Source organism: Tupaia chinensis, unplaced genomic scaffold (genome assembly GCF_000334495.1).
Source record: "Tupaia chinensis unplaced genomic scaffold, TupChi_1.0 Scaffold143996_1, whole genome shotgun sequence".
NCBI classification, from domain to species: Eukaryota; Metazoa; Chordata; class Mammalia; order Scandentia; family Tupaiidae; genus Tupaia; species Tupaia belangeri.
Genome location: NW_006203847.1, coordinates 3,926,916 through 3,944,419, shown reverse-complemented (window position 1 = coordinate 3,944,419; position 17,504 = coordinate 3,926,916). Strand labels below are relative to the sequence as shown.

The 17,504-nt window shown below is 38.2% G+C and overlaps 1 protein-coding gene across 6 annotated transcripts in view; it reads left to right on the top strand.

The window, feature by feature from the left end:
• The window catches only part of STAG2 (STAG2 cohesin complex component), a 169,616-nt gene that overhangs the window by 146,064 nt on the left and 6,048 nt on the right, over positions 1–17,504 (top strand). For 5 of the 6 annotated variants that reach the window (XM_027767187.1, XM_027767186.1, XM_006165696.3 and 2 more), the window contains 5 exons: positions 2,132–2,355; positions 6,393–6,582; positions 6,673–6,783; positions 10,221–10,347; positions 12,191–12,268. In XM_027767187.1, the coding sequence (XP_027622988.1) occupies positions 2,132–2,355; positions 6,393–6,582; positions 6,673–6,783; positions 10,221–10,347; positions 12,191–12,268 (730 nt within the window). The remainder of the gene's footprint in view (positions 1–2,131; positions 2,356–6,392; positions 6,583–6,672; positions 6,784–10,220; positions 10,348–12,190; positions 12,269–17,504) is intronic. The other variant, XM_027767190.1, reaches the window with a different exon arrangement.

The following is a 17,504-nucleotide window of genomic DNA, read 5'->3' as shown; positions in this document are numbered from 1 at the left end:
TGTTCTGCCAATGAACTTAATTAGTCTAAATATATCCAATAGCTAGCACAGCTGACACATACCTATACATGTACCCAAGTCTGACTTTAGGCGTAGACCCCAGTGAGTAGAATGAACGTTCTATAAAGTAGTACCCAGCTGGAGCACATTAGTTCTTAATTTTTCTTATTTTTTTCTCATCTGTAAAATGGGAAGAATGTCTTCCTCATGGAATTATAAGAATAGTTAAGGAACCTGAAAGATGTATAGCACATAGCATTTACATGAATGTTAGTTGGATTTTGATCACAATATTACATATAAGCCTTTAGGTACATGGATAATGGTAAATTTACAGTTTTCCATCAGGCCAGAGCTTCTCTATAGGTAAGGACTATATCTGATTAATCTTTGTATCTATCTTTGTGCTAGGGACATAGTAGGTACTCAACAGATAATAAGCTGAAATGTTCTATTCCATTTGATGTGAGAGTCTTGATAGAATCTACAAAGAGGCTAAGATTGAGTAATGAAGTACTATGTCCACACTCATTCACATAGCTAGAGGTTGGTAGAACTGGAAGTTTTATGTATCAGAGTTAACAGTTTCTACTTCTTTTTAAGGTATGTTTACTTGGAAAAGTTCATGACCTTTCAGATGTCACTCCGTGTGTGTGTGTGTATGTATGTATATGGAATTGCTTATAGCAATCAAAATGGCTTCATTTTAAAAACATAGCATAATAGAAACCTGTACTATGTGAATAGACACCTCTTTCTACATTAAAGGTACACGAAACATGCATGGGAATGATAAATAGGAAATTCAGATTAGTGGCAATTTCTGGGTTGAGGAGGAAGAGAGGGCCACTTATTGGTAATGTTTTATTAAGGTATAAGGTGCTAGATAGTGTAATGTCTCTACCAGTGAGAATATTTTTACTGAAAGTTTGTAAGCCATGGTTTGAGGATTATGCATGACAGATGCATTTTGTCATTAAAATAACAGACCAGTAGTATGTTTTTAAATCTATATTTCCTGTCCTTTCTTTAATGCTGACCAAAACTGTTGAATTGATTGAAATTAGTTATTAAAATGACAGCAAATATTTGTATTGTAATTTCAGTTAGTTGACAAGTAATTGCCTTCATTTATTTAGAGCACAAATTACCCTTACTGAATTCTTAGTATCAGAGCCTAGGACTTGAATCATGGTTGTGCTACTTATTCAATTTTATGACTATGAGCACATTAGTTCTTTTTTTAAAATTTTTTTAAAATTTATTCATTTTCTACATTAATTCACTGTACACCATCACAACACACAAATGAATTTTCCATCCCAAATACACTGTGCATTGGCTCAATCAAGCACATCAACATACATGTTCTCAGCAAAATAATTTTCCAATTCTTATGTCCTGCATACCTTGCCTTTTGTTTTGCCATCCTTGATTCCCCATCCCCCACCCTCTGCTATGTCCCATCCTCCTCCCCCATTGTCCTTGGCATCCACGGCTGCCCTCCATGCCCTCCCCCCCATTCAATTGTTCTGCCAATGAACTTAATTAGTCTAAATATATCCAATAGCTAGCACAGCTGACACATACCTATACATGTACCCAAGTCTGACTTTAGGCGTAGACCCCAGTGAGTAGAATGAACGTTCTATAAAGTAGTACCCAGCTGGAGCACATTAGTTCTTAATTTTTCTTATTTTTTTCTCATCTGTAAAATGGGAAGAATGTCTTCCTCATGGAATTATAAAAATAGTTAAGGAACCTCAAAGATGTATAGCACATAGCATTTACATGAATGTTAGTTGGATTTTGATCACAATATTACATATAAGCCTTTAGGTACATGGATAATGGTAAATTTACAGTTTTCCATCAGGCCAGAGCTTCTCTATAGGTAAGGACTATATCTGATTAATCTTTGTATCTATCTTTGTGCTAGGGACATAGTAGGTACTCAACAGATAATAAGCTGAAATGTTCTATTCCATTTGATGTGAGAGTCTTGATAGAATCTACAAAGAGGCTAAGATTGAGTAATGAAGTACTATGTCCACACTCATTCACATAGCTAGAGGTTGGTAGAACTGGAAGTTTTATGTATCAGAGTTAACAGTTTCTACTTCTTTTTAAGGTATGTTTACTTGGAAAAGTTCATGACCTTTCAGATGTCACTCCGAAGAGAAGACGTATGGCTTCCGTTGATGTCTTACCGAAATTCTTTGCTAGCGGGTGGTGATGATGACACCATGTCAGTCATTAGTGGAATCAGTAGTCGGGGGTCAACGGTGCGGAGTAAAAAGTCAAAACCATCTACAGGAAAACGGAAAGTGGTTGAGGGCATGCAGCTTGCACTCAGTAAGGATATAGGTTATTTTCTCTTTGTATTTATATCTAATGTTTACCAAGTGACTTGTCCTTAAGGTTTACCTTGTTTTTTATTTGAGATATGCATTGTTCCTGAGTAACTGATACAACTTGTCAATTTGGTGTAAATGTGTTTTAAACATTTTATATACATAAACTCAGTTTTCACAACTCTAGGTATACCCTCAGTTTTCAGAAAGTAATACTAGCACAGAGAAGTTAAGTAACTTACCTAAGGTTACAGGTACAAAGTAGAAGATGTTAAGTTATAGATGTTAGTTAAGTTATGGATGTTAAGTAGGAGAGCCAGGCAGTCTCATTCTAGAGCACCTGCTTTTTAGTCACTAAACTATATACTTAGGGAAATGGACTCAGTGTTACAGACCAAGTTGTTTTCTGGGAGATCAGATCGTCTAGTTTATATGGATAACAGATTTAGAGAGATTGCAATTTCGAATTTTTGTGAAGAGATCATTAATCATGAAGCACCTAATAGAAGTACAAAGTGCTATCTATCTTGTTAGAGGTAGAAATTCGTTATGGCACTTGAAGCTCTTGGGCTCCTAGCACTCCAGAATTGGTTTAAAATATACTTGGGGACTTTGTCAAAAATTTTTTTTCCAGTTATTATTGCTCAGTGACTAATTCAAAATATCAGGGACCATTATGTTTGGTTGTTCGTAGAGAGGCACTTAACTTGACGCTAGCTATTAGTTGAGACCTCAGCTAGATTGTATGCTAGGATACCTACACATGACCTCTCCATGTCAACATGCCACTGGGCTCTAAGAACAATTGTCCCAAGAGACAGGAAGTAAAAACTACCATTTTCTTAAAGCTTGGTCCAGAAACTGGTGTAGCATAATAACTTCTGCAATAGTCAGCCACAGAGAATTCTAGGAGAAGAGACATAAGCAATAGTCAGCCACAGAGAATTCTAGGAGAAAAGAAATAATTCTCCCCCTCTCTCTCTCTCTCTCTCTCTCTCTCTCTTCTTTTTTTAGTTTAATTTTTTTTCCCATAGGGTACATGCATTCACCAGAGGGAGATAGAGAGAGAGGGAAAATAAGCAATCACCCCCCAGGGTTCATGGACATGCAACAGTCCCTTCTCAGTTCTCCAGGGATTTTGGGCACGTATACACACATGTTCAGAGTATTTTTCAAGCCACCAGATCTGGGACTTGAACCACACACTTGGGCATGTAGGACCCAGCTGCCTTCTCCATCTTAATACTGGCTGGCTCTCCTCCACCTCTAAATGTGAAAAGTATCAAGTAATTTCGAGCCATTTTTAAAAATGGGCCCATTATTCATCAGCCATTATTTATCATCAGGCATACAGAGTTTAAAACTTGTTGCATGGTTTAACAGTTTTAGTATATTCTGTCCAGTAGTATAAAGGCATAGCCTTATACTTGCAACTTGTACAGTTTTAGGTTTGGCTGTTTATATGAGGGTACTTCAAAAAGTTCATGGAAAAATGAGTGAAAGTATGAGTTTATTTTGGAATTTGTACATTTGTTTTTGATAATGCACATTGTATGAACTTTCTGAAGACTCTCATACAGTCCCATCATCACTGTTGACAGGGGAATTTCTTTTACAGTATGTCTGGGCAGTTAAAATGGTTAAAGCTGATGATTTTTAAGTCATTTTTTCTTTTTAAATGAAAATATTACCACATTGAAAGATGGTGATCCCTGCATACCATTGTTTCTTTCATCTGAACCAGTAATTTATAGCTTTAGATTTGTGCTAGGCCATCAGATCTATTCTTTTGCTTAGACTTCATCAAACACATACAAATTGGTGTTTATATAACTTCTTACAAATACAGATTATCAAACCTGATATAGTTATTGCAGACAAGAATCAATGCTTCCTTTTTAGGTTTTTGAAGAGAGCCATAAAAATTGAGGCATTAGTAAGTTCGAAGGAAGGGTAAATAACTGAAAGGTTGACTAGGTTGGTGCAGTTTTAAAGGTAATATTGGGATTTAAACATGGAATTTAAAGGCTGATGAGTTATACTGCAAAATGGGAAATTTATGTCCAATCCATCTGTTACTAGGGTATTAGCTATTAGAAAAGTTTCTCAAAAAAGAAAATAAAAATTAACAGTAATGGGAAAAGCAGATGGTGTAATGGTTATGTCTCTGTACTCCCACATAGTTGATTGCAATTCAAGTTTAGGACCTGATGGTTTAAACCTCATGCCAGGTGCCTGTGTGTGTATACCCAAGATCCTGAGAGGAGAATGGAGGAGAAGAGATGGCCATCCCTTCTGGGGGGTGATTTCTCACTTTCGCTCTCTCTGTCTCTCTGTCTCCAATGAGTATATGCATGCTATAGCAGAAATATCTCAAAAAACCCATTGAACTTCTATGTATATGCACCCATAGATGATTTTTTATTAAAATAGTTTTCCTCCAAACTCATAGTCACAAAGTGTTATAATTTTACCTCCCAAATATAGCAGTTTAAAAAGTTACTGTCCATCCAGTAACACTTGTTTGTGAATCTCCCTTTTATTAATCATGGTGACATAAACAGATATTTGGAGGGAAAAAAAACTTGTGGATGTGAAACCAATTTATAATTTTGAGTTTAGTGCTTCATGTATGTATGGATTTGTGGTTCCTCTCTGTTAATTCATAGACCTGCTCATTGGTGTGCATCCCATAGATTGGGAACCGAACCCCTATTGTCTCCATTCCTGTTACCCTATCTTACTTGCCACAGTCTTCAAAAAGTTCATGGAAAATGTATATGATGAAAAATGATTATGCATCAATTTCAAAAATTTTTTGCACCAAAATAAAACTTTTACTTGGAATTCCTCCTCCTCCCTCCCCATGAACTTTAGAAGTCTCCTTTTATTGTTAGCTTTCTTACTGGTCTTTTTATTCACTGGTCTTCCTGTTCTTTTTCTTTTTTTTTGGAGAGATTTTTGCTATAGGGCGTGTATGCTCACCAGACAGAGACAGAGACAGAGAGAGGGACAGAAGGCGAGAAATCACCCCCCAGGGTGGATGGCCACACCTCAATGCCTTCTCCTCCATTCTCCTCTCGGGATCTTGAGTACGCACGCACATGCGTCCGGCATGAGTTTAAGCCACTGGGTCCAGGACTCAAACTGCAGTCAACTACATGGGAGTCCAGCGACATAGCCATCACGCTAACTGCTGGTCCCTGGTCTTCCTGTTCTTAAGTCTACCCTCCACACTGTTGTCACATTTATTAAAACATGTAACTCACTAAATTATATCCTTTCAGCAACAGTTCTCTGTAACCTTGGCACAGCTAACCTGAATTTGCACAAACTGATTCCCATTTTTTTTTAATCCACCCTTAGCCTCATCACCCCCGCTATTGCCAGTGGGTACTTGTGCTTGACAGAGAAAGAGAGATAAAACACTGCACCCTCCACCCCCCAAGTAAGGCATGGTCACTCTGCAATCCTTTTCTTTTATTTCTCCATTGGAGTTTGGGCACGATTATACACTTACCCAGTGCAGTCAGTGTAGCATGTAACTACTGTTCTATGGAGGCTGGTCTCTACTCTTTTGCCACTCTTCCCATCTTTTGCCACTTTTGTCACTCCTTCTGTCTTTATTACCCCAGGAGTAGAAAACTATTCATTTGAACCATATGAAATTGCCCTTTGTGTAGGTTAGATTTTATCAGCTTAATATGATTCCTTGTTTCACACCTCAGTGCTCTTGTTTATGTTCTCCCTGCCTAGAAAAAGTCTTTACAGCCTACCAGACACCCACTTCATTTAGAAGTAGTTTCCGGGTAGCTGGCTCTGACCCCTTTCCTTGTTTCCACTAATTGCCTTTCTGTTCTTCCTCTACAACTGGACTGTAAGGGCAGGGATTGTGCCTTACATGGCTATATGGCCTCTGTTCTTAGCACTAGCATGTGGCAAGCAACCAGATGTTCATTGACTTGAGTGGGTTGTATTAGATTTTTAATTAGTCAAAATCAGTGACTGATTTTCACTGCTGTTAATTTTTATTTTCAGCTGAAGAAAGTAGTAGTAGTGACAGTATGTGGTTAAGCAGAGAACAAACACTGCACACCCCTGTTATGATGCAGACACCACAGCTCACCTCCACTATCATGAGAGAGCCCAAAAGACTACGGCCTGAGGATAGCTTCATGAGTGTATATCCAATGCAGACTGAACATCATCAAACTCCTCTTGATTATAAGTAAGTCCATTTGATTATTTTCTGTACTATAACTTTATTAATTACATAGAAAAAAGTTAAGTTAAAAGAAGAATAAAATTCTCCTTGAAGCACGCAGGTAACATGGATGTTAGCTCAAAGACAACAAGAGGAAGCAAGGCAACAGCAGGAGAGAGCAGCAATGAGCTATGTTAAACTGCGAACTAATCTCCAGCATGCCATGTAAGTGAGAGTGCCTTATTGTCTGAGTCTAGGAAGTTCACTAATTCATTTTAACATATCTAATGTGTGCCTTACCTAAAAATTTCAGCAAACTCTCTAGAGTAATTAAGCTGAAATAATCAAGGAACTAAAAATTGGTCTTTCCAACAGAAAAAAAAAAATTTTCAAGGTAAATATTACCTAGTTAGCCACAGGACCAATCTTAGGTTGATCTGTTGGAAAAGTTTAAATCTGAATCCTTGTTTATTTTGGTACACAAAATTAAAAATACAGTTCTGTTACATCTTACTTGATTTCCCTACCTAGTTCAGGTCCTCATCTCTCACCTGAACTACTGTATTAGCTTTTTCTAACTGGTTTCCTTGCCTTGAATCTCCCATTTATCTTCTCACCAATCCCCTTCCTTCACGCCCCCACCACCACGTCATCATTCACACTGTCATCAAGAATTGCTATTCTAGAATTAAAATCTTAACCATGTTAACTCTTTTTATTTAAAACCTTTCCATGACTCCCCATTGCCTGCTGGATAAAGTGCAAACTCCTTAGCTAATGGCATGCACGATCTTTGAAAATATAGCCCTTGCCTACATGTTAGTATCATATCCCATTCCCTGGCAACTGGTGGAATCATCATAAAAGAACAAGCTCAGGTGTCACACCTTAAGTGAAGTTGCAGTCATCTATTCTCCCATAACACTATATATATTTATATTTCTAATAGCACTTGCTATAGGATAATGTAATTATTTGTTTATGAGTTTGTCCCTTTCTCTAGACTGTGAGCTCCTCAAGGGCAGGGATCATATTCATTGCCTGTCAGTGCTTGGCACATGGAAGGTTCTAAGTACATGTTCATTGAATGAATAAATGTTCAATACTAAAGAAATTATAGTTTATCTTTTAAATACTGTTTTTATTGGATTCTGTATGAGAACTTTATAAATCTTCCTGAAATCTTCATTAGTTTTGACTTTAAAGATATGGCAGATAAGCAGTCTTTAGATAATATTTTTCATGTTTTGATTGGTATACAAGGGAAAGTGTAACTATTCTATTATTTAGGCTTTTGAGCTTGGAAGTATTGTTTGTAACATAAAGTGGTATATGTTTTAAGACTGGGAGATAGTAATTGTTACCCTCTTCTAACTTTATATTTTGTTTTGTTGATTTTTAAATGATAAGAATTTTACATTTTTCTTAAATGATCATTTATTATAATTGGTGGCCTATATAAATTTACTTATCATCATAGTGTTCTTAAGAACCCATAGAGACACAAAGTATACACTTCTGCATGAGTACAAGGGATTATCTCAGTTAAAAAGCTATTAAAGAGGCATGCATCGATTCTAATTTAGCTAATATGGTCATCATCTGTACCATCACTTATTTCTGTCCCCTTTTCTCTGTTTCTGTGGCCACATTCCTCTTCATATATATTCATATTTCATACTGAGTCCTGCAAGTGATTTCTTAGCTTCCAACCAGTTACCAGTCCAAATATTCTTGAATTCTGTGATATAATCATTTTGGTCTATATCTTTGTTCTCAAGACTTTGCACCAGTTTCTAAGATCCTCCATAGCATCTCAACATCATTCATCATTATTTTTTTTGGTTGCAGTTTATTTTCATTCTCAATTGTAAGGTAATCTTGCCCCTGACAGCTTCCAGGAAATAATCTCAGTTAAATAACTATTAATAGAAGCTTCTTTTGGTTGTTATATCATAAGTGGTCTATTGTCTGGAACTTTAAAGAATTGTAGTTTTACAACAATTTTTCTGTAATTTTATTTGACTTATAATTGAAAGTACATCCAAATTATTTTTCTTTTCCCCCCATAGTTTATATCACATATATCTTCCTTGTACTGCAAACAAAATGCAGAATGGATTTCTGGTTTTCTTGGACATGGTCCACAAAGCACACATAGTCCCTTCACAGGTACTTTTGTGAAATACAGTTATACTGTCTTCACTATCCAGAACTGTTAGGAAATAGGACCATTATCAACATATTTGTCCAGGTAGCCTGGATCAGATATCATGTCTTGTGATCTTTATATTTTTTAGGACCCTGCATATTACTATGTAAATTGTAAGCATTGAGTAAATAATTGATGAGGTTTTGGTGTCTTTTCTTTTCTTTTCTTTTCTTTTCTTTTCTTTTCTTTTCTTTTCTTTTTTTTCTTTTCTTTTCTTTTCTTCTCTTTTCTTGGAGAGGCATCTTTCAAAAAGAGAAGAAGGTAATGTCAGGAACAAGAAGTCACATGTAAGCTTGCCCTAGCCTAGTGGTTAAGGGAGCTGGATCCCACAAGGCCCGCTGTGGTTTGTATCTGATCCCAGTGGCTTTGGAAAAAACCTGAGCACATGTGCGTGTGTGCTCAAAGTCCCAATAGGATGGAGAGATGGAGGAGAAGGGATTGCGGCATGACCACATCCCATTGGGGAATGTATCCATCTCAACCCCCACAAGTACATGTACCCACTGGCACTTAAAAATAAATGTTTTTTTTTTTTTTTTTTTTTTAAGTCAAGCTCAATTTCACTGGTAACATTGGGTACTTCATACAGATCTGGGATAATTTGTGAACTTAGCTTATTCCCTGTAACTGTATGTTAACATACAGAACTTTTGGTCTTTTAATTTTTAATTTTATATTTCTATACATGTCTTTGAGTTTTATAGGGCAAAAGAATCCAAATTTTGCCACAAGTGTTGTCCATTTCTTCCTGAGGCAAAATTAATCCCTTCTTTTAGTATATTCTTATAGAACTTGATGCATAGTTCCATTGTAATATTTACCACATTTTGTCACAATTAATTGTTTATCTTTGTTTCCCATAGTAGACTGTGAGCTCCTTGAGGGCAGGAACCATGTCTTAGTCATCTTTTTTTGTTTTCTTTTTGGCATCCACAGGACATAGTAGAAGCCTGTCATAGTAGGCACTATATGAGCGAATGTTTATGTGTGTGCATGGTGCACATTGGGTACTAAGTGAATGATTGAGTGATGGATTGAAGTCCGCATTTATGTTGACAAAAATACATGTTTTCTGAAAATGTCATTTATATGGCCTCTGTTTTATGTTTGTTTATTAATTTGTATCCTGCCTACTTTCAAGAAGGATTTGAGGTATCTTGTATATTTCCATGTGGGAAATTCTATCACACTTTGAATATGGGGTATCAGAACTATCAAGCCAAATGTATCAAAGTTATGTAGAATAAAGATAATGCCTTAAGAGTTTTAGACAAGTGAACTTCAGGGTTTTGACATCATCGATGACATGATCAATGCCTAATCATTTTCCCTGACCTTTAATTCCATCATTTCCCATTGTACTTGAATGTAGAGAGCCACATAGTTGCTGCCTGTATATTAACAGTCATGACATTGGTTCAGATCTTCACTTCGTTTTATATTTCTCTAGTCGGCGTGGTACCAGCCTAATGGAAGATGATGAAGAGCCAATTGTTGAAGATGTTATGATGTCCTCAGAAGGGAGGATTGAGGATCTTAATGAGGGAATGGATTTTGACACCATGGATATAGACTTGGTAAGAAATTTAATGATGTCTGTTAAGATTTTGAGTTTAAATCTTTTGGCAAAGGTTGGATATTAAAGTGAGAAATAGTTCCCATGAAATTTAAGTTTTGCAAAAATATTAAATATTTGCTAGAGTTTGGTAATGAGAAGGGATCCAGTCAAGGATGAGATTAGTGAGGGTATGAGGTTGTAGTTTTATTATGTTTTCCTTTGAGGTTAATTTAGGCATACATAGATTTAAAGGCTATATTTTGTATTATTAATTTGATCACAAAAACAAACAATACTTAATTATTACATTTTTTGGGGGGTGGGGAGAGTTTTCTTTTGCTATAGGGTACATGCGCTTGCTAGACAGACAGAGACAGAGACAGAAAGCGAGAAATCATCCCCCAATGAGGGTGTCTACACATCAATCCCTTCTCCTTCATTCTCCTCTCAGGATCTTGGGCACGCACGCACACGCACCCGGCGTGAGTTCTAAGCCACCAGGTCCGGGACACGAACCGCGGTCAACTACATGGGAGTCCAGCAACATAGCCATTACACTAACTGCTGGTCCCAGTGATTACATATTTTTAAAATTCTTCATAAATTAGTATATTATCACATTACCTTATAACTTTCTACTTATTATCAGAATGATAAATATGATTGCTATCCTGTTATTGAGACATATTACGAGATCAGATAATGAGGTGAAATTATTTGGAAGTTATATATTTGTAAGGTTATTTTATATGAATAATTATGTATATGACTAAGGCTTTTAATATATAAAATACTTGTTTGTATCTTATTTTGCCACATATCTCATTCAACTTTGTGAAGTGTAGATTGAGAGGATTGAGGAAGTTGAAGCTTGGGTAGTTGGTCTCTCCAAGGAGACAGAACTAGTAAGCAGTAAAGCTGTGATGTATTACAACAAGCTTGGTTTTATTTGTTTGTTTGTTTTCTTTTTTTGAGAGATTTTTGCTGTAGGGCACGTGCGCTCACCAGAAAGACAGAGAGAGACAGAAAGTGTTTTCCATTCCCCTCTCGGGATTTTGGGCACACATGCATACGTGCCCGGCGTGAGTTTAATCCAGCAGGTCTGGGACTCAAACCAGTCGGCTACATGGGAGTCCAGTGACATAGCCATTATGCTAACTCCTGGTCCCACAAGCTAGGTCTGTCTTTCTTTCTTTCTTTCTTTCTTTCTTTTTTTTTTTGGCAGGGGGTGGGGAGAGACTTTTGCTATAGGGTGCGTGTGCTTGCCAGACAGACACAGAGAGACAGAGAGACAGAAAGTGAGAAATCACCCCCCAGGGGGGGATGGCCACGCTGCAATCCCTTCTCTTCCATTCTCCTCTCGGGATTTTGGGCACACACGCACACGCACCCGGCATGAGTTTAAGCCACCGGGTCCAGGACTTGAACTGCAGTCGGCTACATGGGAGTCCAGCGACATAGCCATTACGCTAACTGCTGGTCCAAGCTAGGTCTTTTGATTATACTTTTAAAAAGTATACCATGGTATAGGCTCTTTAAAAGAAAATAGTAATTTAATATACCTTCTCTCTATAGTAGTGCAGTTTGGTGCCTTTAAAAGAAAATGATTTGTGAGAGGGATTATAACGTAAAATGAGAAAAGATTTTTTCCAGTTTTTGTCTTTCAGAATAATTTTCTAAAAGTTATCCATAAAAGTTTTTGAAATTTTAAATATTTGACTATACAGTATTTTAAGTGTTGTAAGGTACACTCACAATCACACAGGCCATGTGGACATTTAATGGTAATTTGCTTGGATGTTTTCAGTTACTATCTGGTTTATAGATATAACAAATGCTTATTTCTTTTTTTTTTCCCTTAGCCACCATCAAAGAACCGACGAGAGAGAACAGAACTGAAGCCTGATTTCTTTGATCCAGCTTCAATTATGGATGAATCAGTAGGTTTAATTTAAATGTACCCCAGGACTACAAAATCAAAAGTATAGGTAATCCCTAAGTTTGAGGTTGAGAACCTGAGGCAACATACTACTGAGAATGGATGAAAACAATTAGATGTGATAAAAGAGGCAGGCAGGCAGGATTTCAGAGGGAAGGGAAGGAGACGATGCAGTAGTGGTGATAGATTATAAGTGCTTTGGGGGACCAGCAGTTGGTGTAATGGCTACGTCGCTGAAATCCCATGTAGTTGACCACCGTTTAAATCCCAGACCCCACCCGGTGGCTTAAACCCACACCAGGCATGTGTGTGTGCATGCCCAAAATCCTGAGAGAAGAATGGAGGAGAAGGGATTGGGGCATGGCCATCCTTCTTTGGGGGGTGATTTCTCACTTTTTGTCTCTCTGTCTCTCTCTCTTTCTGATGAGTGCACATGCCCTATAGCAAAAAAACCTCTCCCCCTCAAGAAGAAAAAAGTGCTTTGGAATCCTTAGCTGAGTGGGACTCAAATCTTATGTTAAGGAATGTGGACTTTTCCTATAAGTTTGGTTTGTCTATTTAAGAGTTTAAATGAGGGAGTGGCAGGGCCAGCAGGTATCATAGTGGTTAAGGCATTGGACTCCCATATGGCCGACTGTGGTTTGAGTCCCAGACCCTGGGCTTGTATCTTAACGCTGGGCACATGTACATGCATGCCTAAAATTCTGAGAGGAGAATGGAGGGGAAGAGATTGTGGTGTGGCCATCCCTCCTGGGAGTACTTTCTCACTTGCTCTGTGTCTCTGGTGAGTGCACACCCTCTCCCCATACCAAAAGTTCTCTCAAAAAAAGGAAACAAAAGGGAAGAAAAGGAAATGAGGCAGTGACATGATCAGAATTGTGTTTAAATATTTCTCATACCCCCCATCCCTTGTGCCATGTTTTCCCTGGCAGTGCTTTGGTTTAGATCTGCCTTTACTGGACTCCTTTAGAGCCTTTAAATTCATCTTGCTGCCCTACTCTTCCTTTATATCTCTTCTATAATCATCTTTCTTTTCTTTTTACTTTTTTATTTTTAGATTTTGCCAGAGGGCACATGCACTTGCTGGGGTTGGAGGAGAAAGCAATGCCCCTTCTGTGACATGGTCATGCCACAAATCCCTTTTACTCTATTTCTCCCTTCTTTTGGGATTTTGGACACTCAACACACATGTTCCCAGTGTGTTTCTCAAGTCACCAGGTCCAGGACTCAAACCTGTTGAGAGTCTATTAGAATTATCTATAATGTACATATTGTAAACTTCTATAAAAATTTTTTTCAAGCAAATATAATGGAATGTATTCATTAAACAAGTTATTGAATTAGAAGTTTTAAACTTTTACCTGCACATGCGCTTGATGAGTTTTTCAAGCCACTGACTGAGATTCAAATTGCTTAGTGAGCCATGGGAGATCCAGCCACCTTTGCCACCGCACTACTTGCTGTCCTTGATTTTATTTATTTTGAGTACTGCCTAACAGAGTAAGTATTTGATTTCATCAAATAAATCATTTAAGTGTCTTTCCACCTTTCATCTCTCATCTTTTTTTTCTTTAAGATTTTTTACCATTGTGTGTGTGTGTGTGTGCGTGTGCGCGCGCGCACGCGCGTACGTGTGCTTGCTGGAGAGAGAGAGAGCAAGATAGAGACGGAAAGTGAGAAATCACCCCCCAGGGCATGGCCACGCCACCGTCCCCTCTACTCCACTCTCCTCTTGGGATTTTGGGTATGCATGCACTCACGCATGGCATGTTTTTCAAGCCGTCTTGTCTAGGACTCAAACTTTGGAATTGGCCATCACCTGCTGGCCCACCATCTCACTTTTTAGTGCTTGCACATTTATGCTCTTTCCTCTTAGCATCTACTACCTCAGATAACTATTGTTCAATCTTCTGAGGCCCACATTCTATGCCCTATGTTCTATCATTCCCTTCTCCCCACCTCACCCCCACTTCATAATCTGCTGTCAGATAGCCCTTGGAACCATTTAGACAAAGTATTTCACACTAACTTTCTATAGTAATGATGTCAATTATTTTGCCCCAAAAAGGAGTTTTATGGAGCAGTAGCAGGTATAGAAATCTTTCTTTCAACAGATTACTTTGGGATCTTTTAAAACAGTATTTCTTGATTTCTAATGTGCATTGAATCATTTACAGATTTTTATTAAAATGTAGATTCTGCTTCAGTGGGTCTGGAGTATGGCTTGAGATTTTCTTTCTCTAACAAGTGCTGTCAAAGCTTCAGGTTTGCAGATCATACTTTGAGTAGCAGGGTTTTTGTAGTATGTAGGTGACCTATTCTACCCATAATTTTATGGTTGAAGTGCTTATTGAAGTATATGATTTCCCTGATAATCTAGGAGTATGCATCTTCTCAGTTCGTTAAATAAAACATGAAGGTGATGATTGTGATGAGGAGTAAAGCATTCTTTTCAAACAGATGTGATAAAATGTATTCACTAAACAATTTATTGAGGTGGAAGTTGGTGCTGAAATTAGTAAGACTCTCCCTGTCCTTAAGGAATTCATATTCTAAAGCACCTTGACTATAACTTTGAAATGAAAAGTGCAGAATCCTGGTATTTGAGTACTTATATGCTTAACACTATGCCTGGACTGATTTCTTTATTCCTGAAGCCACCTTGTAAGAAAGATGGTGAGATTCCCACTTTTACACCCAAGCAAACTGAAACCAAAGAGATGCTTTTGTGACTTGCCCAGAGTTATGTAACTAGTATGTATCAGAGTAGTTATTTGAGGGGCCAGCAGGTGGTGGGTTGTCTGATGCCCTGGACTCCCACATGGCTGACCGTGATTTGAGAGTTGGACCTGGTGGCTTGCTTTCTCACTTTCCTTTTCTATCTCTCTCTGGTCAAATTAAGTAATAATATAATAATAATAATAATAATAATAATAATAATAATAATAAATATAATTAAATAGATGATTGTTTTAAAAAGAGGAGTAGTAATTTGATGCCAGTTATTTTTGATTAATAATCTCGTGCTGGTGCCTGCCCTTGGCCTACTGTTTAAGGGAGCTGAAACCTATATGGCCAGCTGTGCAGTTTGACTCCAGGACCCAGTGGCTTGCAAAACATGCTGGATACATGTGCATGCATGCTCTAGATCGCAGCAGGATAGAAAACTGGAAGAGAAGGACTTGTGGCATGACCATGGAGTCTCTCTCTCCCCCTCTCTTTCGCAGTCCCTCTTTTCTTTTCCCTCTTTTTCCCTCTCTCTCCTGCTCTCCCTCTCTCCTCTCCCTTCTCCCCTCTCCCCTCTCCCTCTTCCCACCTCCCTTTTCCTCTTTCTCCCTCTCTCCCTCTCACACACACACCCACATGCACTTGCCCCCTGGCAGAATAAAAACAATAATTCCTGCTCTAAAATCAGACTTTATTTGAGTATACCATCCAGAAAAGTAATTAGGACATTGAACAACTACAGTCAAAATTTATATGGGCAAGGGCCAGCAAGTGACATGGTGGTTAAGGCACTGGACTCCCACATTGCTTACTGTGTTTCAAGTCTTGGACCCGGCAGCTTGAAACTCGCATGTGCATGCCCAAAACCTCAGGAGGAGAGTGGATGAGAAGGGGCTGTGATGTGGCCCTGGGGAGGGGGTGATTCTCACTTTTCCTCTCAATCTTTCTCTCTCTGGAGAGTGTACGTGTCCTATAACAACCCCCCTGGACAGTTAGAGAACTTTGTATTTTTCTCATGTGTTCCTCTAATGTCAGGAGAACTTTTAAGCATTTGTTTCCTTAGGTGACTAGATTTGCACAATGTAGGAACAGATGTGGGCTGTTATATAAAGGCAAACAGATTATTAAAATAATGAAACAGCAATAAAAACTCTGTATATCTTTTTTTGACATTTAACATTTAGAGAAAACTCCAATTTAAAAGAAGCCCAAAATAGCAAATTTTTGGAATTTTCATGTATATTGAGTGTATTATAACCAAAAGGCCTTTATTTATTCTTAATTTGATACTAGGTTAGCAGCCTCTGCTCCTAAAATTAGTAAAATGAACACATGTATCTGTAACTGTAGTTTTACAGTATTACCACACGATGGCAGCAGTCACATAACTGAACCAATAATTTTAAAGGTTCTTGTATCTTTAGAAGTGCTTTTTAGAGAAATTTATTTATTTATTCCATAAACGAGAGAGAGAAAGACAGATAGAACCCTCAACAAGGTTTTGACTTTGACTCCTTAGTCTATCCCCAGCTTTTGCCAGCCCTGGGCACAGCCATGCTTGAAATACTCAGGGCATTCTCTGGACTTGAACTCTGGACTTGGACTTCTCCCATGTGGGTCTACTTCACAGAGCATTGTATTTTACTTCTGCACCACTATCTGATCCCCTCTGTAGACATCTTTGACTTTTTTATTTGATAGAATAGCTGTGCTCACATATGAGAGAGGGAAAGATGGGAATACTCTGCAGTGTCTGGCCACACACTGGTCCCTTTCTGCACCCCCTTCACTGGATCTTAGGTGCTCTTGTGTGTGTCCCATGTGTTTCAGGCTGATTGGGCTGGGGATTCAAACTGCATTCACCCTATGGGATCCAGCTTCTGAGCAGTGCATCATGCCTGTACCATGGAGCTGGCTGACTCTGTGACTCATTAATAGGAGTTTTTAAAACACATACCTTAAAACTTTGCCCCATATTGTCTCAGTACTACCTTAAGAAGTAGAATAATGAAAAGTTTCAAACATAAAAATGTTTACCTTTATGCAATAGCCTACATCTATTCTTACTCAGCCTGTGATAATATTATCAAAGGGGCTGGCAGGTGACATAGTCATTAAGGTGCTGGATTCCCAATGTGGCTGACCATTGTTCAAAAGTCCCAGTGGCTTGAAAATCATACTGGGTGTGTGTGCATGCGTGCCCAGAAATCCCAGGAGGAGAATATTGGAGAAGGGATTGTGGTGTGAATATCAACCTCACTTTTCCTCAATATTTCTCTGTTATTATTTTTCCCTTTCCCTCTTACTATGTTTCTCTCTCACTGGTAAGTGTATGCACAATGCCCTATGGCAAAAACCTTTACAAATATGTCATCAAAGCAATAGTGAGATCTTACATTCTTTAGTGCCCTTTTTTTTTTTTTTTGGAGAGGTTTTTTCGCTATAGGGCGCATGTGCTCGCCAGACAGGCAGAGAGAGACATAGAGACAGAAAGCGAGAAATCACCCCCC